This window comes from Podarcis muralis, chromosome 2, assembly GCF_964188315.1.
Source record: "Podarcis muralis chromosome 2, rPodMur119.hap1.1, whole genome shotgun sequence".
Taxonomy (NCBI): domain Eukaryota; kingdom Metazoa; phylum Chordata; class Lepidosauria; order Squamata; family Lacertidae; genus Podarcis; species Podarcis muralis.
In genome coordinates this window covers 7,141,453-7,168,935 of record NC_135656.1, presented here as the reverse complement: position 1 = coordinate 7,168,935, position 27,483 = coordinate 7,141,453, and the positions used below count along the sequence as shown (strand labels likewise).

The 27,483-nt window shown below is 45.0% G+C and overlaps 1 protein-coding gene across 1 annotated transcript in view; it reads right to left on the bottom strand.

Moving 5' to 3' along the window:
- Positions 1–574: 574 nt before the first annotated feature.
- LOC114593011 (uncharacterized) overlaps positions 575–27,483 on the bottom strand; it is a 50,505-nt gene continuing 23,596 nt past the window's right edge. Inside the window, exons 3-9 of the mRNA XM_028721473.2 lie at positions 22,729–22,789; positions 19,717–19,812; positions 13,354–13,521; positions 11,958–12,083; positions 8,402–8,622; positions 7,191–7,246; positions 575–6,198 (exon numbers count right to left, since the gene is read on the bottom strand). Coding sequence (XP_028577306.2) covers positions 3,488–6,198; positions 7,191–7,246; positions 8,402–8,622; positions 11,958–12,083; positions 13,354–13,521; positions 19,717–19,812; positions 22,729–22,789 — 3,439 coding nt within the window. The 3' untranslated portion in view covers positions 575–3,487. The remainder of the gene's footprint in view (positions 6,199–7,190; positions 7,247–8,401; positions 8,623–11,957; positions 12,084–13,353; positions 13,522–19,716; positions 19,813–22,728; positions 22,790–27,483) is intronic.

The window sequence follows — 27,483 nt, the reverse complement described above, 5'->3', positions numbered from 1 at the left end:
ATGCAAAAACATTGTATATTGTCTTCTGTGGAACACACACACTTTATATGACCCTCCCTAATTTTAAAGTATCTGTTTTTTTCTTTAAAAATTTTAAAAGGAGACATTTGGCAAATCCAACACACAAGGATCTTTTGTATTAGGTAGTGCTAAAGTACCGTATTTTTTGCTCTATAAGATGTACCAGACCACTAGTTTTTGGAGGAGGAAAACAAGAAAAAAAATATTCTGAATCTCAGAAGCCAGAACAGCAAGAGGGATCGCTGCGCAGTGAAAGCAGCAATCCTTCTTGCTGTTCTGGCTTCTGGGATAGCTGCGCAGCCTGCATTCGCTCCATAAGATGCACACACATTTCCCCTTACTTTTTAGGAGGGAAAAAGTGAGTCTTATAGAGCAAAAAATACGGTACTTTGTGAGCTGAACATAAAAGCTTAATGATAACTCGCTTTAGATATCCAAAGTGTGGGTTCTATGGAACAGTCAGTGGGCCTGGAATTTTGCTGCTGAAATGTAAGAGCAGATGTTTGGTATAGGAATCAGGTATTTTTCGAGGAATGAATGACACTTCTCATACTTTGTTTTTAAATAGCTCAGTGCTTTTATTAACACAGCCATGTTTTAATACAATGCAACCGAAATAAACAAAGAGGATCTTTTCTTCAACAGCATCATGCAACCTTATGGACCAGGCTTCCCAAGTAACTAATACCTTGCCCACAGAAATTTACGCAAGTGAGAACAATGGGCAAAGAATTGGAAATCTCATCTGCTTTAAGTTGCCATCTAGTTATTGTGATGTTTCTCGAACTTAAAATTTTGATAAACCCAAATCTGGCTGTCTTACCTTTAGATGAGCAGATTTTACTGCACGGGTCAGTGGCTGTGAAATTTGAACTCCCCAGGGTGCTTTAAAAACTGCCAAGCACTGGAGGTCAACCTTCTCTTTTTAGTAAGTTGTTGCATCTATCCAACTCCTCTTAGAGCAGAAAATATGCAACGTATGTATTAACTATGTTTCTCTTCCGCAACATGGCGTAAGATTGGTGTCTTCACTGACCTAGAAATTTTCCATTGGGGAAAATCAATTGTGGTCTCATTGGCCTGTTCACCTTTATATTCCCATTATGGGCTGTGGCACAAAGCCTATCAAGATCCAATACCAATAAGGTTGCAGGAGTGCAGGTTGATGGCAAAGTTTGACCCCAATGTGTAGAAATGCTCCCCTATAGGTTATATATTTAGTTGCAAACAAAGGAAAAACTAAGCATTAAGTTAAGAAGAACCAAAATAAGTTATACAAATATATGAGTAATGCTAATGGTATCATCTTAGCAAATACTAATAAATATCCTACGAGAATAGCACCTAACCTCAGATCTGCTATTTGTCTTTTACTTTAACAGCTGACTTCCATATGCAATATGTACACCTGCAGCAAAATCCTCACCTGAGAAATAGGCCAATACAATTCAGGGCTCATGTCCTTGACCTGTGATCAAGGCAAACTTGAAAGGTCCCATTTTCTCTTTCTTTGGAGACATTCCTCACTTCACATTCCACAGTCAGTCCCCTGCCTTCTCTCTCTCTCTCTCTCTCTCTCTCTCTCTCCCCCCCCCCCCAGTAACTTTCCACATTGTTCTCAGTTTTCTTGGCATTACTCTTCTGAGTTAGTAATCACTGCCTAACTATTTCCCTCCTTGACCAACTAGGCTTAACTATCATGTGCATATTGTTTTTAATTTGTTTGGGTTTTTTCTTTTTCTTTTTTTTTTTAAAAAAGAATATATTATTCTCTATTTGCAAGTGCAATCTTATGCATGCCTACTCATGAGTAAGTCCCACTGGGTCTTACTGCCAGGTAAGGGTGCACAGGATTCCAGGCTTAGTTATGATCAGCTTCCATCACTTTGTCTAATCCATAAGCAGAAATAGAGGGGCAATGGAATGGCGCCATTGTAGCAGCAGTGCAGCTGAAGTACACAATGAGGCTTAAGTTAATTGCTCAGTCTCTAATCACTGGACTCCACAGTCCCTGGATCTGAGTACACATGTTCAGCTCTACAACTTGCTGATACAGAAAAGAAACACTACACCAACACCTATCTATAGTCATTACACCAACACCTATCTAAGCTCATATAGACATGCAGAGTTCTGCCCACCTACCAACTCCATTGTTCCCTGAATCTACAACATGCTAGCATGTGACTATGTTTGGGTAGGCAGTTAGCCCAGAATTTATGCTGAAAATCAGTGAGGTGCACGTACTTTTTGTCTGGCTCTTATGGTGCTCTCTCAAAGCAAATACAAATGGACAATTCCTTACCAGCTACAGTGGTACCTCGGGTTACAAACACCTTGGGTTACAAACACTTCGGGTTACAGACTCCGAAGTAACCTGGAAGTAGTACCTCGGGTTAAGAACTTTGCCCCAGGATGAGAACAGGAATCGCGTGCCGGCGGTGAGGCGGCCATGGGAGGCCCCATTAGCTAAAGTGGTACCTCAGGTTAAGAACAGTTTCAGGTTAAGAACGGACCTCTGGAACTAATAAAGTTTGTAACCAGAGGTACCACTGTATTCCTAATGGTAGCATGGTTAACAAACACTAATTTTGCATCTATTTTGCACCAGGAGTTTCATGGCATCTAACCTGGAGATTGTATATGCTCACATTCTGCTTCGGGAGCATAAGGGAATAAGAGTCTGTGGTATTGTCTCAGGCAACTGGCAGGTACTCTGAAGAACTGGGATGGAAGAACTAAATTCTACATCCGTTATAGACCGGGTCTTGTCCAGATGGGGACAAGTTAAGACCCCATGTGACATGTGCTTATCTGTATGCAAGAGTCGTGGAATAGCTCACATGCAAAAAACCTTGGCAGCTGAAGTATATGAAGTGTAACATGGGCCTATTAAAAAAGCAAGTGTTTAACACAGTTTTAGCAAAACAAGGCCCAACCATGACCTGACTTGTGAGATACATATTTTAGTTTGCCAGAGCCTAATGGTGTCCCTAAAAGCAGCCAGACGAGGAGCAGTGAAATGTCCCCACTGGTTGCATTTCACACACAAAAAATCCCTTGCTGAGCACCACTTGTATTTCAAAAAGCCCAGAAATAATTTAATCTACATATTAATTTTTTTGAGTATAAGTAAAAGAAAGAAGGTGGAAAGGGCACTGTTTATAATACAAGTCAAAAGACTATTCTGTTGGGCTTCTAGGTTCTTCTAATAGGTAATGCTGGTATTATAACTCCAATACTAGTTTTCCCTCACCACAGAGAATACTACTCTGTGAACTTGACCCCCACAAACCCTAAGAGACAAGGAAGGTTTCATTGCCACCTGTAGGAGTCTGAGTTCCAACGGTTAACCTCAGTAGTGTAAGGCTTAATGTGGATTTCCATCTGTGGACCATGAGTCAATGGATGGAATGAGGCTTCTAGAAGAAGGTATCTGGATCCCTGTCATGTGCTCCTGGGACACTTACTCCATAGAGCCAGACTCAACATAGTAGCATATTTCACCAGCTGGAAGGTGGTGGTGCTCATCAGTGCTAAATTCATAGACCATACAGACAGGGATTCCAATTGCTGGCTCATCACTCTGGGCTCTGGAAAGGCCTCTCTCCACCAAAGGTCCACTCTCTGGGAAGCCTTCATGTCCACCACTGTGGCTTATGCACAAGTTATCTACTAGGGCCTCTTCACTTCTGCCGCTGTAGCTTCTAGAGAGACCAACTTCTGGCACATTTTCTTTTTCAGAGCTGTGGCTTCGAGACAGACTGCTTTCTGGAGCATCTTCGCTTTCAGTTCTGGAGAAATTAGGGGGTGAAATAACTGCACATCTATAGCTGTAGCTTCTAGAAACTGTGCCCTCTGGGATATTTTCAGTTTCCTTGCTGCTGCTTCTAGATAGACTAGCCTCTGAGGCACCTCTGCTTACTTCACTAGAGCTTCTGTAAAAATCAGCTGGTTTAAAGCTCCCACTTTCTCCACTGTGGCTTCTAGAAAAGCTTGGCTCTATAGCATCTCCACTTCTTCTGTGAATCCAAATAGGAGTAGATGTCTCCACAGGGCCTCCACTCTCGCCGCTGTGACTTCTAGCAAAACTATCGCCTTTGGCTTCTGTACTTCTACAAAGACCAGACTCTAAGATAACGTTATGGGCCTCACTATAACTGTGATCATCTACCAACCTTCCACTTCTATCGCTATGACTTTCTTTGCTTTCACTGCTGTGGTCTCTTGAAAGGCCACCACCTACAAATCTTCCACTGTTGCTGCTTTGGCTTCTGGAAAGACTACCCTCTGAGGTGCCTCTGCCTCCACTACTATGACATCTAGAAGCACTACTTTCTATAAAGGTTGCATTAGTACCACTGGAGCATCTAGAAAGGTTGCTCTCTTGTGTACCTTCAGTGCGGGCTCTCGTAAAGACAGTGTCTGCAAAGCCTCCACTTCTGCTTCTAAAAGAACCACCCTGTGAGCCATCTCGGCTGGCCTTGCTGCTGCTTCTAGAAACTCCACCAACTGGAACGCCACCATCTTCAGCGCTGTTGGTTCTGGAAACCGCAGACTCAGCAGAGCCGTCATGGTCTTCCTTTTCATCACTGTAGCTTCTAGAAGGGCTGTTAACCGAGATGTAGCTGCTTGCCCCACTATGACTTCTAGATATGCTACCCACCGGGACTCCACTATCTTCAGCACTGTTGGTTCTAGAAACAGTAGGCTCAGCATATCCTTCACTTCCACGGCTAACATCACTCTCGTTTCTAGAAAGGCTACCACCAGAGACATAGCTGCTTGCCCTGCTATTGCTTCTAGATATGCCACCCACTGGGACTCCACCATCTTCGGCACTGTTGGTTCTAGAAACAATAGGCTCAGCATATCCTTCACTTCCATGGCTAACATCACTCTCGTTTCTAGAAAGGCTACCACCAGAGACATAGCTGCTTGCCCTACTATTGCTTCTAGATGTGCCACCCACTGGGACTCCACCATCTTCAGCACTGTTGGTTCTAGAAACAATAGGCTCGGCATACCCTTCATTTCCATGGCTAACATCACTCTCGTTTCTAGAAAGGCTACCACCTGAGACATAGCTGCTTGCCCTGCTATTGCTTCTAGATGTGCCACCCACTGGGACTCCACCATCTTCAGCACTGTTGGTTCTAGAAACAATAGGCTCGGCATACCCTTCATTTCCATGGCTAACATCACTCTCATTTCTAGAAAGGCTACTACCAGAGACATAGCTGCTTGCCCTACTATTGCTTCTAGATGTGCCACCCACTGGGACTCCACCATCTTCAGCACTGTTGGTTCTAGAAACAATAGGCTCAGCATACCCTTCATTTCCATGGCTACTATCATTCTGGATTCTAGAATGGCTACCACCTGAGACATAGCTGCTTGCCCTGCTATTGCTTCTAGCTATGCTACCCACTGGGACCCCACCGTCTTCAGCACTGTTCATTCTGTAAACACTAGGCTCAACACATGCTTCACTTCCATAGTTTCCATGGATTTCATTTTCATTACTTTCGCTTCTAGAAAGGCCACCTTCCACATAGGATGCACTGGTACCACTATAGCTTCTAGAAAGGCTGCCCCCTGAGACACCTTCACTCTCACCACTATGAGCTCTAGCAAAAACTTTATCTGCTAAGTCTCCACTTCTGCTGCTTTGACTTCTAGAATAGTTGCCCTCTTGGACACCTTCACTTGCGCCACTGTTGGTTCTAGCGAATACACTGTCAGTCAAACCAACACTTCTGTTGCTTTGGCTTCTAGAGAGGCTGCCTTCTAGGTTATCTCCACTCCTGTTACTGTGGCTTCTATAACTCCCACTTCCATGACCCTGACTTCTAGAAACACTGCTATTCATGGTGTCTTCAATGTCTGCAAAATTTCCACTTCTGCTACTGCTTCTAGAAGTACTACTCTCCAAGGTACCTTTGCGGATACTGCTGTGACTTCTTGAAGCCTCTGAGATACCCTCTGAAGGACCTCCACTTCTATTGCTATGGCTTCTAGAGAAATCATCATGGGAAAACCCTCTGCTTCCACCACTGTGACTTCTAGAAAGTCCACTTTCCAAACTGCTTCTGCTACGGTTCATGTTATCTGTTGAAACTTCGTTTGCTATGCTTGCCGCATTTGAGGTGGTTGTGATGTTGGTGTTTGATGAAGCTGTGAAGGAAAAACAGAGAGGATGGTTGCAGTTTTGGGAGGTTTCTCTTATATTTTTACTGTAAAGGTAAAGGGACTCCTGACAGTTAAGTCCAGTCGTGAACAACTCTGGAGGTGTGGTGCTCATCTCGCTTTACAAGCCGAGGGAGCCTGCGTTTGTCTGCTCCACAGACAGTTTTTCCAGGTCATGTGGCCAGCATGACTAAGCCACTTCTGGTGCAATGGAACACCGACACCAGAGCAGCACATGGAAACGCCGTTTACCTTCCTGCTGGAGTGGTACCTATTAATCTACTTGCACATTTTGGCGTGCTTTCAAACTGCTAGGTTGGCAGGAGCAGGGACTGATCAACGGGAGCTCACCCCATCACAGGGATTTGAACCGCCAACCTTTTGATCGGCAAGCCCAAGGCTCAGTGATTTAGACCACAACACCACCTGCGTCCTCACACTTTTACTGTAGTGTTTCTCATTTTGAAGGACATTCCACTTAAGTATTTGTGTCTAAAGCATCCCTCTAGTGCTGGCTACAGGGTTTTTATTTTGGAGGGGAGGGCACTCGGGCAAGATGACCTTAGTGGGACCTCCCTGAGTGGGCTCACCACCTCATTGTTACTGTCCCCACTTCCTTAACTGCTGTTCTTTTTCCATTTGGGCCCTGTCTAATCATCCACTGATATGAAAAGAGCAAGGCAACTGGAGGGTGCTGCTCTATCTGCTCTGTCTTGTCAATAATTGCATGCATCTAGAGGGCAGGTAAATAAGCAGTGACAGTGAGTGGGAGGAGCAACAGGGCCTGAATGCCTTAGGTGTTGATAGTGGGCCTCCTGCAAGGACCTGGACTTTGGGCAGGTGCCCAAAGTCCTTCTTGCTGCTGCTTCTCAGCTCAATCTCCTTTTCAGCTTTTAGAAAGACTTGGTCAAATGTAGGATGCTCTTCAGAATAATGAGCATAGCTGGTAATCAATCAAACAACAACAAAAATAAACTTACAGTGCTTTGGCATGGAGTAGATTCTGCTAATGACAGCAGGCTGTGGGGACTCCATGCTGTGAAGGGAAAAGGTAATGAGGTAAGCTACAGAAGAAGAAAAACATCTAAAGAAGTAGAGTTCCACAGTTTGGTTAAAAAGTCTGGGATCTGAATAGGAGCTATCATTGCTACATGTGTAGAATGCTGGTGGATTAGGAACCTTCAGAGTTCCAACACTTAGAAGCTTGTTTCATATGTTACTCATGTGAAGGGTCTTCAGGTGTACAAGGGCTGCAAAGTTGGCCCGCCCTTAAGGTCATCCAGTACCTACACTGGGCCCCCAGTGTTCATGCATTGAGCAAGGATATCTGATAGGTGAAGCCTGTTCAATCAGGGTTCCAAGCCAGATAAAGGTCTACACATGTAGGCTTCATCTTGACACTTGGAAGTTGAGTAAGGAAGAGATATAATATCAGGGTTGGGGGCATCAGCACAGCCCCAGTGCCCTGCAGCAAAGATACAGATCCCTCCATATGGTTAATGCATCTCTTCTCTCTGTGTTGGAATTAATCTCTGAAGCAGGCCTTGGATTTGGTTTGATGTTTTACAACATACTTTTTCAGAGGTATGACTTTAGGTAAGTAGCCCAGCATGGCTGGATCTCAGACCAGGATGTCTGTCATGTGCCAGAAACTGGAACCTATTATCTAAGTCCCTTAGCTCCTTAGGGGTGGCGGGGTGGCATTTAATTAAGGTTTACTCAAAGCAGACCCATTGAAATTAAGGGAATGAACTTAGTCATTCAAAACAAAATAAAATAAAATAAAACAAAACAAAACAAAGTCATTCAAAACAAAAAATAAAATAATAATAATAATAATAATAATAATAATAATAATGAAATAAATAATAAAAATAAAAATAATAATTATAATTATAATAATTATAATAATTATAATAATAAAATCTACAAACTCCAGGTCAAGGAAAGCGTAGAACCTTCCTGCACTTTCCCGGGAGTGCAGCTGTAGACATTTCTTGATTGTTTCCCTTCTTGAAAAACATCAAGCATGAAATGTCCTAAGATGTCAAACAGCTGAATATACAAATACCATCTGCAGGCAGGACATTCAGTCTCAAAGTTTCCAGAGGAGAATTTTGAACAGAAATGGTTTTCAGCTCTGGCCTCTGTTCAAATCACGCACATAGTGGCTTCCAATCAGTTTACACACCTGATTTCTTCCCCTTCCATCAGCTTCCGGTAGGTAAGAATCTCTATGTCCAGGGCCAGCTTGATATTCATCAGCTCTTGATACTCCTTGACAAGCTGAGCCAAGTCCTGCCTGGCATTGTGAAGAGCCTCCTCCAACTTAGCCAGTTTGGCTTTGGCATCATTGAGTGCAGATTCACCTTGCGCTCCAACCTCTTTGATGTTTTCCTCGAGACGTAGGCACTAGAATGGACAGAAGGCAACATGGAAGGTGATGAATGAGGGCACGTGGCTTGGGAGTTCTCCATGCTCTCCTCTTGCTCACTGCCTTCCATTAGACCCAAGTGAAATGCTGAATGGGTCACTCACAGGTATGTTCTCTCTGGAGATGGGCACTCCCGGGGGATGTTAGTTCCCTTGCAAGACTACAACACTTCCCATGAGAGGGATGAAGAGATAGAGGAGGGTGGGAAGAGATGGACTTACCAGTGTAACAAATCATGTTTTGAAATTTGAGAACAACTACTCCCAAACCATGCTGGAAAAGCAACAATATTGAGTTCCAGATAAACTGTTCATTCAGCAATCGTCCTGGTTTGCTTGCTCAGAGCTTCTGTGGAGGTTAGACTATAGCTAGACTTTATTGAGCATTCATCCTTATTTGCGTGAGGGTTTGTTTGCATGCCATCCATTAATGATGCAGTCATACCACACTTTTCAATGTGTTTCTCCTGCTGCTTTCCTAACTGCAAAAACATTCCTGGTTGTTTTCAGTGAATTTGTTGCACCAGGGTGACAGAGCACTTGAATCTTCCTTAATTGCACAAACCTAAATTTCAAGGTATGCACTTGAATCCCTCCAGCAATAGAGAGACAGTCTGGAGACACCCATATATAATTTCATCTATTAACAATGACCGCTCCCCGCTTAAAACGGGGGGCGCCCTTTGCGTGGACGCGTGCAGCCCTGGATCTGGAGTGGCCCCATCAGCATAGGCTTTGCCTTCCCTCAGGTGGGATACCTGGAGGTCCCCGTCTACCTCAGTGAGTTGTCCAATCCCACCTGGGGGAAGCGTTGCCAGGGAAACCAGGAACCAGGCCAGGTAGGGGGAGGGATTACCTGCCCACACAATAGAGGGAGGATCTTAACTGGTAATCCTCACTTGGTTCCAGAGCTTCTCCCACCCTACCCACCCTCAGTTAATGTCTTCTTTTGCAGGTTAACTTTTCTTCATGGGTTTTGCAGGTTAACCTTTCTCCACAGGTATGCGGGCGCTGCTGCGATAAGGTTAAAGGGCCGGAAAGGAATTTCCCTGCATTGGCAGGTTTCGCCTTTCCCGTAGCAAAACGTCACAACTTTGGCGGTATCAGGCCTTGGGCGGAATCCTTTAGTCCATCTTCCTCTTTGCGGCGGCGATACCAGGGTTCCCCGTTAAAGGGGGTTTCTGAAGGGAGGCTTTGACCGTACGCCGAAAGGTCATCATTGCTCTCCCCTGCGGCTGCGGCGTAACAGGGGCGGCTGTCTCTGCTTGAACATATGTTCTCCAGAGCCAGCCCATCCCCCCCCCACACACTGGATAACCCTGATGCTCCCTAGGTCCCCGGCTGGGGACTGGGGAGGGAGAACGCCCAATGCCTGAGCCAAGGTCTACCCACATTTGAAATTTAATAAAGTTGTGGCCAATTTAATCCCATAGCACGTTGTCTTGAGTCGTTATTCCACATGACGGTGGGGGGGACCACTCGGGATCTGGGGACTCCGCCTGTCCACGCAATAACAAATTTGTCAGGCTCTGGGTCCCTCCAGACTGCCAGATTTTGCAGGAGGGATTCGGGTGCATACCAGAACTTTGGGTTTATGCATATAAAGTGGATTAAAGGTCTCTGTCACAGCAAACCCACTTTGGAAAAACTTCAGAGTTTAATAAGGTTAGAAAGTAATGGAGAGATGCATTGAAATGTGTGAGGTGAAGGAATGACTAACAGGAAGAAGTGTAAACAAGAAAATTAAGGCAAATGCAGGGTGAATCCTCATAAGCGTGTAATTGCCTGCAAACTAATGAGAATGAATGCTTAATAAAGACCGAATATAGTCTAACCACTGTGTAAACGTTGTGGATGCAGATCAGAATGCTGAATAAATGGATCATCTGGAAGAGCCGGCTTGCAATAAATCAGATATGCGAAGTAGGTTAACAAAACATAGCAGGCAAAATGCTGTCCTTTGATCCTATTGCAACTAATTTTACTAATGTTCCTCCACACCACACACTTTCCCTGTCCTGTGAGACAAAATCCCCACGTTCCTGTAGTGCAGGGGTGTCCCGTCCTGTTTCGCCACCTGAGGCAACCAGGAAGGTGAAGCATCACTGCCACTATCCCCTCTCCCACCAAAGCATCACTTCCTGGGGTCACACAGCTGCGGCTTTCATCATGATTTTGCAAGAAGCCCACAGTATCTTGCTGGAACCTGGAAGCCACAGCTGCTTCCCCTTGTGGCAGTGGGAGTTGGAGGTGTCCCCCACCTCGGGAGAAGTAGCAGTGAGATCTTGCAAGTACCACCACTGCTTCTCTGGCAGTGGTAGAGGTGGGTGGGATGCCTGCAGGGGTGCCTCCCCTTTGAATGCCATAGCCCAAGGCAACTGCCTTGGTCTACCTCAGGGGCAGGCTGGTCTTGGTGTGGTGTATAAGTTAGTTAAGGCCAGGAATGTTTAAGCCAGGGAATCCAGATACTGTTGGATTTCAACTCCCATCAGCCCTAGCCATCAAGGCCAATGGTCAAGGGACAGTGGGAGTTCTTGGCCAATAACACCAGGAAGATCACAATTACTCATCCTTGGCTCAGTTTTTGAGAAGCCTTGGATTGAACCAGGGACATTATGTATGTAAAAGATGTGTTCTAAGCTATGGCCCCTCTAGCATGAATACTGCCAAGACCACACCCCTGTTCTTCTGCAGTCTTTCTTCATAGTTGCTGTAACATTCAGCTGTTCATATTGCATCAATTTCATCATGAATGTGGACAGGTCAAGCACTGCAGCCATAGGTAAAGGTAAAGGGACCCCTGACCATTATGCCAAGTTGTGACCGACTCTGGGGTTGCGGCACTCATCTTGCTTTATTGGCCAAGGGAGCCGGTGTACAGCTTCCAGGTCATGTGGCTAGCATGACTAAGCCGTTTCTGGCGAACCAGAGCAGCGCACGGAAACGCCGTTTACCTTCCCGCCGGAGTGGTACCTATTTATCTACTTGCACTTTGACGTGCTTTTGAACTGCTAGGTTGGCAGGAGCAGGGACCGAGCAACGGGAGCTCACCCCGTCGCAGGGATTTGAACCACTGACCTTCTGATCAGCAAGCCCTAGGCTCTGTGGTTTAACCCACAGCGCTACAGCCATATATACACCTAATTAGAATATAATATTAGAATAGCAAAAAGCATGCACTTTTACAGTGTGTGTGTGTACAACATCTATGTGAAATCTTGATTTGGCATATGTCTTGGGTTTTTTCCTCTCATTCCCACCTCCCACCAGCCACATCTTACTTGTTTTCCCACCTCCCACCAGCCACATCTTACTTGGCTTTTCAAGGACACGATGCAGGACCTCATTTTCTGGATCTGTATGTTTAACTCAGCAATCACCCTCCGGTCTTGAAGCAGATGGTCACCATACTTAGCAGACAGCACCTCTCTTTCATTCAGCTGGAGGAGAAAATGAAAATATATTACCCTCCTGTTAACAAAGCAATGCATGGGCACCAAGTAAGAGGATCAAGGAATGGAGGGGCCATAAACAAGACACCTTTCTGAGAAAACCTGCAACAATGATTGTAACTCATTACCGCTGGGACTTTCCGTGTAAAACTTCCTTCCTTTCTAAGAACTCTTGAGCCCCGGGGATTAGCACACACATATAGAATTACCCTTTTGACCAAAGTGGCAGCATGTAATCCCTCCCAACTGAATGATAAATCTGTTTTCTTCTTGTGCTTCCCCTTTCCCATTATTCATCCTTATTTTCTTCCTCTTTCCTTGCCGCTTCATCTTGCTTGATCTGGGTATCACCATTCATGCCAAATTCCTGAGGTCTGTTTACTTCCTTCCCATCACTGGGAGATGACAATCAAATCTGCCCACCAAGGACGAATCAGGTCTACCCCTTTCCATTTATCTGTTGTTGCCACTTGTCCTATCTGTATATTTTTGCAGGCTATGCAGTGCCATGTTGGAACCAGGCAGCTGTCATTTTCCTAAGTGCGGGGCATATACTAAAAGAATAGCCCTGTCCATGGGCTATTCGGGTTGTGATTCAAACGACCTAAATTCATGCTACTTTTCCAGGTTTCTAAGAAACATACTATATATGTATGTTTTACGAAGAGAGAAATATAGTCAGGCCAGCTGTAAAGCATCCAGCAAATTCCTCTGTGGGTTAATATTTCAGAGCAGATAATCATTTTGTGGGAATTAGACTAAAATCCCCCACTCTCTGGTCTACATCAGATATGTATGTATTAGTAGTAGAAGAGGAGGAGTTTGGGTTTGATATCCCTCTTTATCACTACCCGAAGGAGTCTCAAAGCGGCTAACATTTTCCTTTCCCTTCCTCCCCCACAACAAACACTCTGTGAGGTGAGTGGGGCTGAGAGACTTCAAAGAAGTGTGACTGACCCAAGGTCACCCAGCAGCTGCATGTGGAGGAGTGGAGACGCAAACCCGGTTCACCAGATTACGAGTCTACCGCTCTTAACCACTACACCACACCAGCTCTCAGACTATCCCATCTCCACACATTAGTCTGGGAGGTCAGATCAGGTTGGTTCATATTCAGTTCTTCACCCATCCATTTCTGCATTCTCTCTTTGAGGAGCTCTGGCATTTTAAGCCCTCCACCTTTGCTGTGTCTTTCCATTAGGACTGGCGACACCATCAAGGGCTTGGGGGAAGTTCTCATTGACAAGCAGGTGTGTACCTTGCTTCGTGTGAGTGCCTCTAATTCTTCCCAGCTCCTGATAGCCAGGTCTTCATACTGAGCTCTCACATCCTCCACGATCCGGTGAGGGTCAGGGTTGTATCGGTTGTTATCAATTCCCACCACGACAGAGATGTCCTTGATTTGTGACATCACCTCTTCAAGTTCCTAGGTATAGCAGAAAGAAGACCAGGCTTGAGTTGTTGCCATGCATATGCAAAGTCATGTAATTACCGCTCACAACAAAGGACTGGAAGCTCAGCTGTGCATGGATATAATAATAATAATAATAATAATAATAATAATTTATTATTTATACTCCGCCCATCTGGCTGGGTTTCCCCAGCCACTCTGGGCGGCTTCCAACTGAATATTAAAAACAGTACAGCATCAGACATTAAAAACTTCCCTAAAGAGGGCTGCCTTCAGTTGTCTTTTAAAAGTAAAATAGTTGTTTATTGCTTTGACATCTGCTGGGAGGGCGTTCCACAGGGCAGGCGCCACTACCGAGAAGGCCATCTGCCTGGTTCCCTGTAACCTTACTTCTCGCAATGAGGGAACCGCCAGAAGGCCCTCGGCACTGGATCTCAGTGTCCGGGCTGAACGATGGGGGTGGAGACGCTCCTTCAGGTATACAGGACCGAGGCCGTTTAGGGTTTTAAAGGTCAGCACCAACACTTTGAATTGTGCTCGGAAACGTACTGGGAGCCAATGCAGATCTCTCAGAGATCTCTCTCTAATATTAGTTAACATTACTTATCACTTTTTGATATTCAAAACTTTTCACCGACATTATCTTAGCAAAAGATAACCTTAGCACAATGCCCAGAGAGAGGGCAAAGGAGGTCACAGCTTTGCATAAAATGTGCACACACACATTATATGTGCAGAAGCAAGTTTAGAAATAAAGACTATAATTTAAACAGAAATATGATGCATCTTACCACAGTGGGGAAGAAGGTGGAAAATATGTCCCTACACCTCAGTAATCCCTACAACAACTCTACAAGGCAGGTTAGTGTCATACCACCCCCATTGGTCCATCTGGCTCAGAAATGTCTATGCTAACCAACATCAGCACACTGGGGTGCTTCCTGCTGGGAGATAACGCCGAGGCCTTGTGCCTTTCCCCAATGCAGTGTCGCCCAGGATTCTTCACTCCGGTCTCCCGTCACACTGATGCGACCCAAAGCCTCCTGGGACATGAGCACGTGACCAGCAGAGTCCAAAATAGAAGCATTAGCCTTGAGGTGTAACATCTAATCCTTATTTAGTGTAATGAAATCAAACATAACAGTACAAACACTATAAAATAAACATGGCTCCTCTTTCTTTCTCTTCCTCGGAGAGGATGCTAAAACAAAACATCACTGTGAGAGAACAGTGGGAGGTAGGGAGCTAACAGCGTATCTCCCTTTCCGCTTATATAGCTCAAACAATCAGCAGCTGAAATGCATTGCATACAGACACGTGATCCAACAAGCCTATAACTGCAGCGTAGGGAGGGGTGAAATCCTAACATCCCACCTGGAAATGAACCCGAGACCTTTTGCATGGAAATATGAGCTCTGCCCATGAGCTATTCCCTATTTCCACCTAGATCCAAAACCTACCTTCCTTCCTTCCTTCCTTCCTTCCTTCCTTCCTTCCTTCCTTCCTTCCTTCCTTTTTTCTTTCCTTCTCTCTCTCTCTCTCTCTCTCTCTCTCTCTCTCTCTCTCTCTCTCTCAACATGTAGCAGCTCCCTGACCTCTGGCACATACCCACAGGATGACTGATGCTGTCATGATACAGAGGAAGGGTGCCCGGACTGCACCTAATAAAGACGAGATTCAGCTCAGTAACTCTCAAAGGCATCATAATCCCAGCTAGCAAACCACACACACATGCCTGTGTTGCTGAAGGGCAGGCAAGATCTAACTTGAAGGATTCCAAAGCCAGAACACTTTGGGTGTTTTTGTCCAGCTTCCTCCTCCTCCAACCTATGCCTTTCTCCAAACAACCTTGGTTTGTGACAGCCAATCTCCATTGGGCAAATGGATTCATTCCACCAGACTCAGCCCTTTGGTTTTTCCTCACTTTTATGGGAAGTTTAAATCTGTTTCCACATGGAGGGTTGCAGTTTTGCACTGGGAAGGAACAAAGGCAGAGGCTGGAATCCACGGTTTGCCCACTTGTAGCAAAAAGCTGCTTGCCACCAAGCAGAGTTCTCAAATTACTGTCTCTTCCACATATACCTATTTCCTGAGTAAACAAGAATTTTTGCACACGGGTGGCACTGTGTGTTAAACCACAGAGCCTAGGACTTGCCGATCAGAAGGTCAGCGGTTCGAATCCCCATGATGGGGTGAGCTCCTGTTGCTTGGTCCCTGCTCCTGCCAACCTAGCAGTTCGAATGCACGTCAAAGTGCAAGTAGATAAATAGGTACCACTCTGGTGGGAAGGTAAACGGCGTTTCTGTGTGCCATTCTGGTTCGCCAGAAGCAGCTTAGTCATGCTGGCCACATGACCCGGAAGCTGTACGCTGGCTCCCTCGGCCAATAAAGCGAGATGAGCGCCGCAACCTCAGAGTCGGCCACAACTGGTCCTAATGGTCAGGGGTCCCTTTACCTTTACCTTTACACCCTCATTTTAAAAGGAACTAAAGCCTGGAGGTATAGATGCAGAGAGAAGTATGTGTGCACAGTTCTGAAGCATTCACAGAAGAATGGCTACAGGCAGGATATGTTAACTCTATAGCAATTAAGGCTGGCAACTTTGGGGAGGGGCCAAGAGGCAGAGTCATGGCAGAAGGCGGAGCCAGGCAGATGGCTTTGTGATGAGCTGTTAGCCACTTCATTAATTTTATCTTTAAGGTAGTTGATTTTGCTGCTTAAAACCAACAGCGCTCCCCCTCTGTAAATGCTTGAACAAAGTGAAGGCTGAACAGAATATCCAGTTTTCAAGACACATAGCTGAAGACTCTGTTTAAAGATTGGGAGGGGCAAATGACTATCAGAACACAATATATAAACATATATGAGCAAATCAGATAGACATGTGTGCACATTTTTATTTATAGAAGTATTAATACACCACCCTCTGATAAAATATCAGGGCAATGTACACTCTTTAAACCCCAATAAAACAATAATTAAAATGACTGGCTACTCAACAAAATTTTAAACAACTTCATTTGATTGACCCTTTTCATTCATACCCTGTTTTCCATGGCCCAGAATCTTCAGTCTAGATACTTGAAGCACAAACAATGCCACCTTGATATAATTTCCCCTAATATATGCACATATATATTTTTGGTAGCCATTGTTTGGTTAGATAACTGCATCACAAAATTTGGATAACTGCAAATGCTGAAAGATAGCTGTATTTTGGTTTGCATCAGTGGGGTGCAGTCAGTGGACTAGGGGAACTAGGCTAGAGCCCTAAATGTTCCCCTGGTGCCTTCTTCCCAAAGCCCAGGAAGCTCACACACCTGACGTCAACCCTGCCATCACCCTCACAAGCTGGCGCCTCTGGCCCTAACTGTTCCCCTAGGAAAAAATTCACCGCAGGCCATCGATTTGCATATTGGTCTGGGAAGTGCAAATTTGGTAGATTTGCCTATAGAATGAACTGAATGGAACTTCTCTCCCACCTCAAGCGCTATGATATGCTTAGAAAAGTTATTTCCATAATGTTGGACAGAGAAACTGAAGAAAGGCTTGTGCAAAATTAACCAATAGCTGTGCAATGGAAAATACTAGAGGAAGGTGGGTTGAGAAACACCCAGTGCTGGATTTACGTATAAGCTAAACAAGCTATAGCTTAGGGCACCGGTGGAGGAAGAGGAGTGAGGGGGGAACGTACTGCCCCCAGCAGCGTGATCCTAGTGGGGTGCTATCGCGGCTGCCCCCCGCCCCTGCTGCCCCCACCTGCTCTCCGCCCCCCGGTGCCAGAGCATGAAGCTCCGCCACTGGCATAGGGCCCCACTCTCCTGGGGGCCCCAATAAATTTTAAAAGAAAAAAAACCTGAATGTACATTTCCAAAATATAGGATAAAAAACAAATAAAATAAAAGCTACACACAGCAACTGTGTTTTGTGTTGTGTAGACTCCTATGATGTAAGTAATGGGCCCCGCCTGCTAGCCTGCTCCCTAAAATATCATTGGTTTGCTCATTTCTATATCAATTACTTTGATAAAATACATATTTTGTTATGTGCAAATGGCTTTAGAAACCTATTAGGTCCATAAATTACCATATAGCATACATTCAACACAAAAAACAGCGACAATTTGTTGTTGACAAAGGACATTACCTTCAGTAGCTTAGGGCCTCATCAAACCTAAATATAGCCCTGGACACATCCGTACATTCCTACTCCTAACACTACTGCAGTCTAGGCTTGGTTATAACTCTGACTTCTCTGTTCATGCAGAACAGAGGTGGGGCTGTTTGCGTTTAAAATGTCTAGATTTCAGTGCCATGTAAAGCTGGCCATAATTATTTACTAAATTTGTATGCCACCTTCCATCTGTAGATCCCACAGTGGTTATGAATGAAGCAGGTCAAACAACTGTGCACTTGTCTGTTCACATATTGCTTCTGATAGCCATTTGTCCCTCCCAGTGTTTACCCAGAATATTCAGCTATGTGTCTTGGACACTGGAAATCCTATTCAGCCTCTACTTTGTCTTCTGAATTTTTGTCCTAGACATTTTCAAACTTACTTCAGTAACCTTAAGGTCTAGTAACCTGCTTGAAATAAGTAAAGCACCCTGAAGCTGAGGATCAGAGGGTGATAAAATGTGTATGGTGCAATTTGAGGGATAAGCAGGTGGGCTTTGGGTAGGGGAATCCACTGCTGCTGTTATGATCTCTTACTGCTGGTGACATTTGCATTTGTAAATGGAAACTTCTGCGGGCTCTCTGCCTACCAAGACTGCTTGTGAAATAGAAAGTAGGGAGGAAAAGGACCAGAGGCACAGGAGTATACAAGACATCCATGGAAAGAGCCTATGAAAAATAATCTCTGCCAGTCCTAGCAACCATTACGGTCTCTACCTTCTGGCCGAAGCAACCAGTGCACAAGAAAAATGGAAGCAAAGGAGACATGGTGACAAACTAGCTCTACTTTAATTAACAGGCCATTCCATTAATGTAATAACCTTGGAGTCATTTTATGCTGATTGCTGGAGCGCTGTCTGTGAAATGGGAGCAATAAATGGGAGTTCTAAACCTCAGTGTGCACGATAAGGCTCAGGAAAGCTTTGAAACACCTCTTCCTTAATTTATTTGGCATCAGACAAAGCAGGGAAGGTCAAATGGCTTGAAGTGAGCCTGCATTTCAAGAGAGGGCAGAGCAAAGGCGCTATATCTGGCACAGGTAGAAGGTGGTAGATGGGGTCGGAGTGATTGCAGAAAAGCTTGGTTTAAGAAAGAGGTATTGGAGCAGGATTCCAAGAGCGAAACAGAAATGGGTTGACAAACGAGAGTGAGAAAGATTGTCCTCAACGGAATGGGCTTTCCAAAGCAACTGGCAAGGCTGGGCCAGTCTCCACAACGGAGAGGAACTGTCATGCGAGATTGAGCCAAGCAGTTCATCAGACTCTCCTTGCGGATAGCATATCTTGAATTCCTAAGGAAAAGTCACCGTCTGATTATGTATCTAGGCCAAATGCAATGAGGGCGATGTGGGCAGGAGAGTGAGTGCTGCTGGGGAATTCCTTCCTGAAGCAGCTGAAGATGTTTGTGTCTCAAACAAGTAGGGCTGTCATTGCACCCTGGTTGCAGATCCTGTGCCTGGGGGAGATTAGAGGTCTTGCTTCTCAGCTTGGGTCGTAACTGGTGTAATATATTTTGGAAGGGTGGGCACACGTCACAGCTACATGCTCCATGCGTTTTGTCAAAGTAAATAAATCCTGATTTATTTATTTTTTTTAAAAAATATAATTTGCAGTTGTCTTCCTAATTTGTCTCTGGCCATCATTGAAGGTACTGTTGTTGTTGTTTTGAAAAAAAGAGTTTGCCTTGTCTTGCAAGGCTGTTCTTAAGGGATCAGCCTTGGCTGAGAAAGTGTCACTTGGTGTGCTCTGACGCCTCAGACAGTGTTGTTGTAAGATCAAATTGCATGGTTCCCACCAATTATTATGTTGCAGCATTGTTCGCTTTGCACTGATTTTGTATGGAGAATGAGCTGTAACCCACAGGTGTCTCTGTGTTTTGTTTAAAAACTGAACAAGCACTAAGGAGAACCTTCACTGAATTAGGAACATACAGAAAACTGAATTCTCTCTGGAAATTTACCATAGACCAATAGTTCAATCTGTACGCAAGTAAAACACACCTGTAGCCCACCTTGCTCTTCCATGCTTCCTCTTACCTGTTCATAGATATTTTTCATCAACTCTGCTACAGCAAGAAGTCCACTCAGTTTCGCTTCAAGTTCAGTTTTGTGCAGGAAGCCGTTGTCCAGATCCTGTGTAGAACAGCAAGAGAAGAAGAGTTCGTGTTTTTTCATTTGAGCTGAAACTTTTGACCAAAAGCTAAGAGTGCCCCATCATATTGTTGGGGAGGGGGGAAGTACCCTCTGCTGACCAATGCTTAGATGCTCTCTAAACATTCCTACCACAACACTGACCTTCCCCATTCAGTACCACAGGGCTTGAATAATCACACACTGATTCTCCTACTTCCATATGCGCCGTTACAAAATGCAAGCTGCTTAAAAACATACACCCATGTCAAAGATCAGTGGTTTAAAAAAACCTTCTGCTTTTCAGGAACACTTTCCATGTTGACTTCTTTGTCAATGAACCCTCTTACACATTTACTACTGCATCTCCAGGCAGTACAGATTATTCTGGGGCATGCTCAATTTGTATAAGGTGATGGCAAGCATATTCAATCTCACTGCTGCCACATTTGAGCTGCGTCCAACACTCACCCAGCCTTCTTCTGAAGCTGCACATGGAAGATCCCAACATGTGTACAATCTACTTTCCAGGTTTGCTTTTCCTCCTCCACTTATCTTGTTGGAAAACTTTTTGGAAGCTTTTGAGGAGGCCACCCAGATGCTGTTGGACCACAACCCCCATCATCCCTGATCATTAGCCGTGTTGAATGGGGCTGATGGGAGTTGGAGTCCAATGGCATCCAGAAGGCCACAGGTTCCATATCCCTACTTTAGAGGAACTCCAAATTTCCTGTTTGGAAACCAAAATCACAGATTGAGGGAGTTCTGGTATGTGTACCTGCTCTCATTTAGGTTTGGATTATACACATCCCTTTTCGCTCCATGTCCCAAAATATATGTAAGATTTTATCACTGCTTTAGGGTTGCATCAAACAAAGTTTCTCCATTTGTACAAGGGCTTCTGCAACAAACTTCACTTCCCTCTCCTTTTCCTCATGCTGCCATTTGCTCTGGAGGGTTAGGGGCATGCACACCAACTGCTGGGACATGGATGGCGGTTGCTGATCGGAAGGTCGGCGGTTCGAATATCTGCAACGGGGTGAGCCCCTGTTGCTTGGTCCCTGCTCCTGCCAACCTAGCAGTTCGAAAGCACGTCAAAGTGCAAGTAGATAAATAGGTACCGCTCCAGTGGGAAGGTAAATGGCATTTCCGTGTGCTGCTCTTGTTTCGCCAGAAGCGGCTTAGTCATGCTGGCCACATGTCCCGGAAAAACTGTGGACAAACGCCTGCTCCCTCGGCCAGTAAAACGAGATGAGCGTCACAACCCCAGAGTCGTCTGCGACTGGACCTAATGGTCGGGGTCCCTTCACCTTTACCTTTACGCCAACTCCTAGGGGCTAAGGCAGTCCCCCCCCCCCCAATGTATTTTTGATGGGACCAGACCCCCTCAATGTTCAGAGGACATTCGGCTCTGCCCCTGGCCCTCAGGACATCACACATGTGACATCAGGATGTCGATCCGGCCACTCAATCAACTTGCAAAGATGGTGACTCTGGTTAGGGGGAACCTCATAAACAGATTTGGGAGGGATGGGGGGGGGAGAGGGAGGAAAAGTTTTGTTGCACAAGGAGAAGCCCTTGCCCAAATGGTATGACATTGCTGCATATAACTCTTCGTTCTGTTGGAAATTAGGTGGCTCACAGAAGGAAGGAAGTTGGGCTGGTCCACAAATTACTCTTTGAATTAGAAGAAAAAATTAGGCTGTTGAATGGCACCAGCAGAGTAAACAGAAAGGTAGTTGCAAGCTGGTTTCAATGCAGGATGAACACATGTAAAAGGAATTTGTAATTCATAGCAGCAGCAGTGTATCACAGGGAATATTTTTTGACGCCCAGCTTTGTTTCGTACTTAAAGGTCCCCATAGCAATCACCTTCAATGAACATTCAAGAGGTGGAGTGAGGCAACTTAGAAGTAACACAAGAGCGTCGTTATGCCTTAAAAACAGGAAAGGCTGGAAATTTCTGTTTGCACTTAAAACATCATGGAAATCTTGAACAAGTTTCTTATAATCATACAGGTTTGTCCCAGACATGCTTGTCTGACTGCCAGATGACAATGAACAATTACAGGTTGTCTTGGTTCCAATGTTTTTAAAACCTCCTTTTCAGAAGAATAATTATAATCAAGGTCAGAGGCCAAAATTATTTGATACAATAATATGGCTGCTGCCCAAAATCATGATACATTTGCAGCAGTATCTAGAAATAACAAATGCTGTAAGGATCTGACAATTATCGCAGTCCAAGTTTCGCTTGTCCTGTAAGTGGCAGCCAGGACATTGACAAAACTAACAAGTTGGATTAGAAAGTGGAAATCAATTTTGAAAATTAAAAAGCCAAAATGTCTAATTTTGAAAATTAAAAAGCCAAAATGTCTAATTTTGAGAACTCAATTTTCAACCCCTCTTTCACTTTATTCATTTCAGTAATATTTTTTTCAGCGTATAAATTATATTAAAAAAGAGATGGTTGACACCTTTTTGAACTTCAACCCTTTTGGTTTAAATAAGCACTGTGTTTGTTTTTCATTTATTCCTAGTGGTCCAAATGGACCTATAACCACCCTTTTCAGGCAGACACAACTTAGTCAGGTCTAACCACACTATTTCCATTTTTCTTCCTCTTTGAAAGCATATCCACCCCATTCAAAACCAGTCCATTTTCTCTCTTTTTGTCTCTCTCTCATGCCTGCCTGTGTCCATTCCAAAGCAGCAATCTTGGGGTTCCTGGTTTAAACAAAAGAATGGCCCAACCCCCCAAAATGGAAAAGCCTTTAAAAGTTTTCTCTCTCTTCCATAAGAGATTTTATGTAAACCTTGCCAGTGATGCAGCTGTCATCAAGGGAGGTGGGTATAGGGCTGGGAACCAGCATTACCACTGCATGGATGTGAAACTGAAGAGTTTTGGGTCTACTTTACCTTTTTGAGTGTCATGAAGGTGAATTCCATCCCAGTGCGTTTGTTTATTTCTTCCTCATATCTAAAGGAAAGGAAGGATGGCTGGTATGAATGAAATGGCAAAAGGTATAATTTAAGCAGTGTATATAATTTAGGCTCTCAAGATCTGTTTGTTTATTTCTTCCGCATATCTAAAGGAAAAGAGGGATGATTGGTATGAACGGAATGGCAGAAGGTATAATTTAAACAGTGCATATAATTTAGCTGCTCTAGATTGATTTCCATTTTCTGTTTAGGAAACAGAACCGGTGTTTCCCTTACATCCATCCCATCCCACTCACACGCCAGAAAAAAGTCACGCCTGAGCTATCATCTCATTAACTTGTGAATTATCATACCTCTTAGAGACATAATTTTGAATGATGGGCCCATTCTGCTGGATCCTGTACAGATAATGCTGCAATAAGAGACTGCCCCTGCCCTAAAGAGTCTGTAGAATGACTAGAAAATGTTTGGGAGGAGAAATAATGTGAGAAATAATAGCAGACGAAATAAGGGCACTGGGCGAGTGCAGAAGATGTAGGAAAATAATGTCTAATTAGCATGTGGCTAATCACGTCATCCCACTGCCTCAAAGAACAAAAGAGATTTCCTTCATCTGCACCACCCCATTTCCTTCTTCCCAAGCACAGTTCAAAACGATTGTGGCTGGTGGCTGTAGGTCCTTTCTGGTCCTCTCCAACACCACACTGCAGTTCCTTATCACATCAGATCAGGATTTTGCAAACTTGAGTCTCCAGCTGTTTTTGGACTACAACTCCCATCATCCAAAGCTAGCAGGACCAATGGTCAAGGATGATGGGAATTGTAGTCCAAAAACAGCTTGGGAGTTTGGGAAACTCTGCATCAAATGCCCATTTCATATGGTTACTTCCCATGACGGTGCTTCTCTCTTACCTTATCTGCATCAAGAATGCTTATATTATATCCTATGGTATAAGAACAAGGGACGCGGGTGGCGCTGTGGGTTAAACCACAGAGCCTAGGACTTGCCGATCAGAAGGTCGGCGGTTCGAATCCCCATGATGGGGTGAGCTCCCATTGCTCAGTCCCAGCTCCTGTCAACCTAGCAGTTCGAAAGCACGTCAAAGTGCAAGTGGATAAATAGGTACTGCTCCAGCGGGAAGGTAAATGGCGTTTCCGTGCACTGTGCTGGTTCGCCAGAAGCGGCTTAGTCATGCTGGCCACATGACCCAGAAGCTGTACGCCGGCTCCCTCAGCCAATAAAGCGAGAGGAGCGCCGCAACCCCAGAGTCGGCCACGACTGGACCTAACGGTCAGGGGTCCCTTTACCTTTACCTATGGTATAAGAAACAGCAGCTGCCACCCCCCTGCATGGAACAATAATGATAGTGTTTCAAAATGTGAACCAAGGTGCTCAACTAATGGAACCCTTTCTAGAGAACACCAAAAACAGAGCGGACACCTAGGGCAGCTGCTGCCATTTTATATGTTTGTGATGGGAAGAGTTGCATTGTGTTGACTGATGTTCACCATCACCTGCTGCTTCCATCATTTCTACAGGGTGCAGCAGCAAATGTTAGAACTACAATGACTAAGGTCTCAAAGCCCTATATCTCCAGTTTCATCTGCTCAACTGACATACAGCTTTGCCAAAGGATGACAATGCCAACATCTCCAGGCTTAACAGAACTGGATGGACAGGGTGGTGCCCCCTTGTATCTAAGTTCCCAGAAGAGGCCCCATCACTGTAGGTGTTTTAAACAGGTTTGTTAAGGAGCTAAAGAAGATGGGATGGGAGTGAGGCAACTCCATTTTGTGACGCTGGCAGCCTGCAGTCATAAAGGCACTTGTGATCCATTTTCTTCTCAACAGGAAATAATGGAATGTAGCCTTGGGTGGCATGCAGGTCCCACAGGGGCCCCTGAGGCAACCTTCGAACACAATGGACTGCATTAATATCCCCTAACAACTTAGAATGCTTTCTCTTCAGTAATGCAATAGCTTGTTATTGTCTAAGTAATAAAAAGCAAGCCTTTCCTGAGATCAAATGAGAGTGGTGTTGAGGCATGGCTGGAGGGCTCCAGATGTTGTGTGTTATCGATACGACTGTGATACATTGTACTCCTGCCCCCCGCCTTTAGGTTTCTGGGCAGAACCAGGAAACTGCATTTAATTCTTTCCCCCTCTGCCAGGTGTTGTTGTTGTTTAGTCGTTTAGTCGTGTCCGACTCTTTGTGACCCCCTGGACCAGAGCACGCCAGGCACTTCTGTCTTCCACTGCCTCACGCAGTTTGGTCAAACTCATGCTGGTAGCTTCGAGAACACTGTCCAACCATCTCATCCTCTGTTGTCCCCTTCTCCTTGTGCCCTCCATCGTTCCCAACATCAGGGTCTTTCCCAGGGAGTCTTCTCTTCTCATGAGGTGGCCAAAGTATTGGAGTCTCAGCTTCAGGATCTGTCCTTCCAGTGAGCACTCAGGGCTGATTTCCTTAAGAATGGATAGGTTTGTTCTTCTTGCAGTCCATAAGACTCTCAAGAGTCTCCTCCAACACCATAATTCAACAGCATCAATTCTTCGGCGATCAGCCTTCTTTATGGTCCAGCTCTCACTTCCCATACTGGGAAAACTATAGCTTTTACTATACGGGCCTTTGTTGGCAAGGTGATGTCTCTACTTTTTAAGATGCTGTCTTGGTTTGTCATTGCTTTTCTCCCAAGAAGCAGGCATCTTTTAATTTCGTGGCTGCTGTCACCATCTGCAGTGATCATGGAGCCCAAGAAAGTAAAATCTCTCACAGCCACCCTAACCCTCTGCAAGGTAGATAGCTCTTTAAATTACCTTAAGTTGTTGGTTTCCGTTTGCACCTTGTGACTTAGCATTGCACAGTGCCTCACAGTAGGGTTCCCTGGCTGCAACCTGGAGAATGAGTCTCTCTCTTTAAATGTGACAGACTGGGGGCAAAGTGGGGGCTGAACCTGAATACAAATAAGAGCAGCTCTGCTGAGATTGACTGGTCTGTCCCCTTCTGCATCCTGTTTCCAACCAGATGCCTATGGCAAACACAGAAGTTGGAAAGAAGGACAATAGCTTTCTTCTGCTGTTGTTTTCCAGAAACTGGTATTCAGAGGCATGCAGGTTCTTCACTAGTAGCCACTGATAGCTTTATCAGACTGTCTAATCCTCTTTGAAAGCCATCTATAACTTCTACACTAGGCATTTACTATGTAAAAGCCACACTTTGTTCACTGACTTTTTCCAGGGCATTTGCGGGACACCATCAAGATCACGCTATTGTATTCTTCGGTTTTCCTCATGCTTCTCTCATTTCTTGCAGAACACAGAAAATTTGGGTAGGGTAGTGGAACAATCTCCACAGGTCTGGTCACCTTAGCGGTTCTTTCATGCCCTTCATTAAAAGGGTGTTTTTCTAACGTGTGCAGTGACCAGTGCTATTTTTCTAGAAGAGGTGCTGGATATCAGTACAAACATCTCCCTTGCTCTCTTAGAATGGCAATGGTGCCCATCTGAGAGGTGCCAGAGCTAAGCTCCAGTGAAATCTGGCTGAAAAAAAGCCCTGGCAGTGATATATCAGAGCCTATCATCATGGAAGTACTTACTATTTCACAATGATCTTCGCTACTCATTATAGTGGTATCTCTGGTTATGAACTTAATTCGTTCCAGAGGTCCGATCTTAACCTGAAACTGTTCTTAACCTGAAGCATCACTTTAGCTAATGGGCCTCCCGCTGCCACCACACAATTTCTGTTCTCATCCTGAGGTAAAGTTCTTAACCCAAGGTACTACTTCCGGGTTAGCTGAGTCTGTAACCCGAAGTGTTTGTAATCTGAGGTATTTCACAATGAAGTGCTTTGACAGGATTAGGCTGGGGCCATGGAAATGTTTGCCCATTTTTCAGATCTGGCATAGGAGTCTTCAAGCAGGGGTAAGGGAACAAATTCAACAAGCAGAAATCCAGGCAAGGACAGAAGGACAGGCCTGGCCATTCAGAAGCTTCATACGACTAGCCATAATAGAAGCTGGTCTTGCAAACCTCTGTTCCAGAGATGGGGAAACTGTGGCCCTGCAGATGTTCTTGGACCAGAGCTCCCTTCATTACTGACCACTGGCCAGGCAGGCTGGGGTTGATAGGAGCTGGAGTCCAAGAACATTTGGTGGTCACACGTTCCATAACTCTACTGTACTTGAAGTGGGACCTGAACATGCAAGGTGACTTGCTGGGCTAAGTCAAACCCTGAAGTCCCCGAACCAGCAGTGCAGTCAACGCAGACACCATGACTCTGTATGAAAAAGCCCCAATGAACAGAAAGAGCCCGAGGCTGAGGGAAGAGAGCTCTTCCAATTCAGAATGGGTGATGACAGAACCTCCTCCCCACCCTGGGAGCTACCTCTTTCATAAGCCCCATTACAAGGATAGTGGCAGAAATGTTGGTTCTTCTGGTTCTTCTGCCCTTTGGCTGGAATGCTTGGCTTGTTGCCAGAGCACACACGCTACGCTTAATTACAGCCTGCCTCATGCATACAACCCTGATCCCTCTTCGTTCTCTTTTGCAACTCCTTCTGATACCTCCTGCCTTCAGCCCACCCTGAGAGAAGGCTTTATGTATTGCAAGGCCCTGACATACTTTACCCGAGGGAGGTAGGAGAGGAGCAAACAGGAGGCATGTCGGTCTTGATGGGGTTGCAGAGCAACCTGATCAAAGCCTGCCAAACCATCCACGTTCCTTTAACC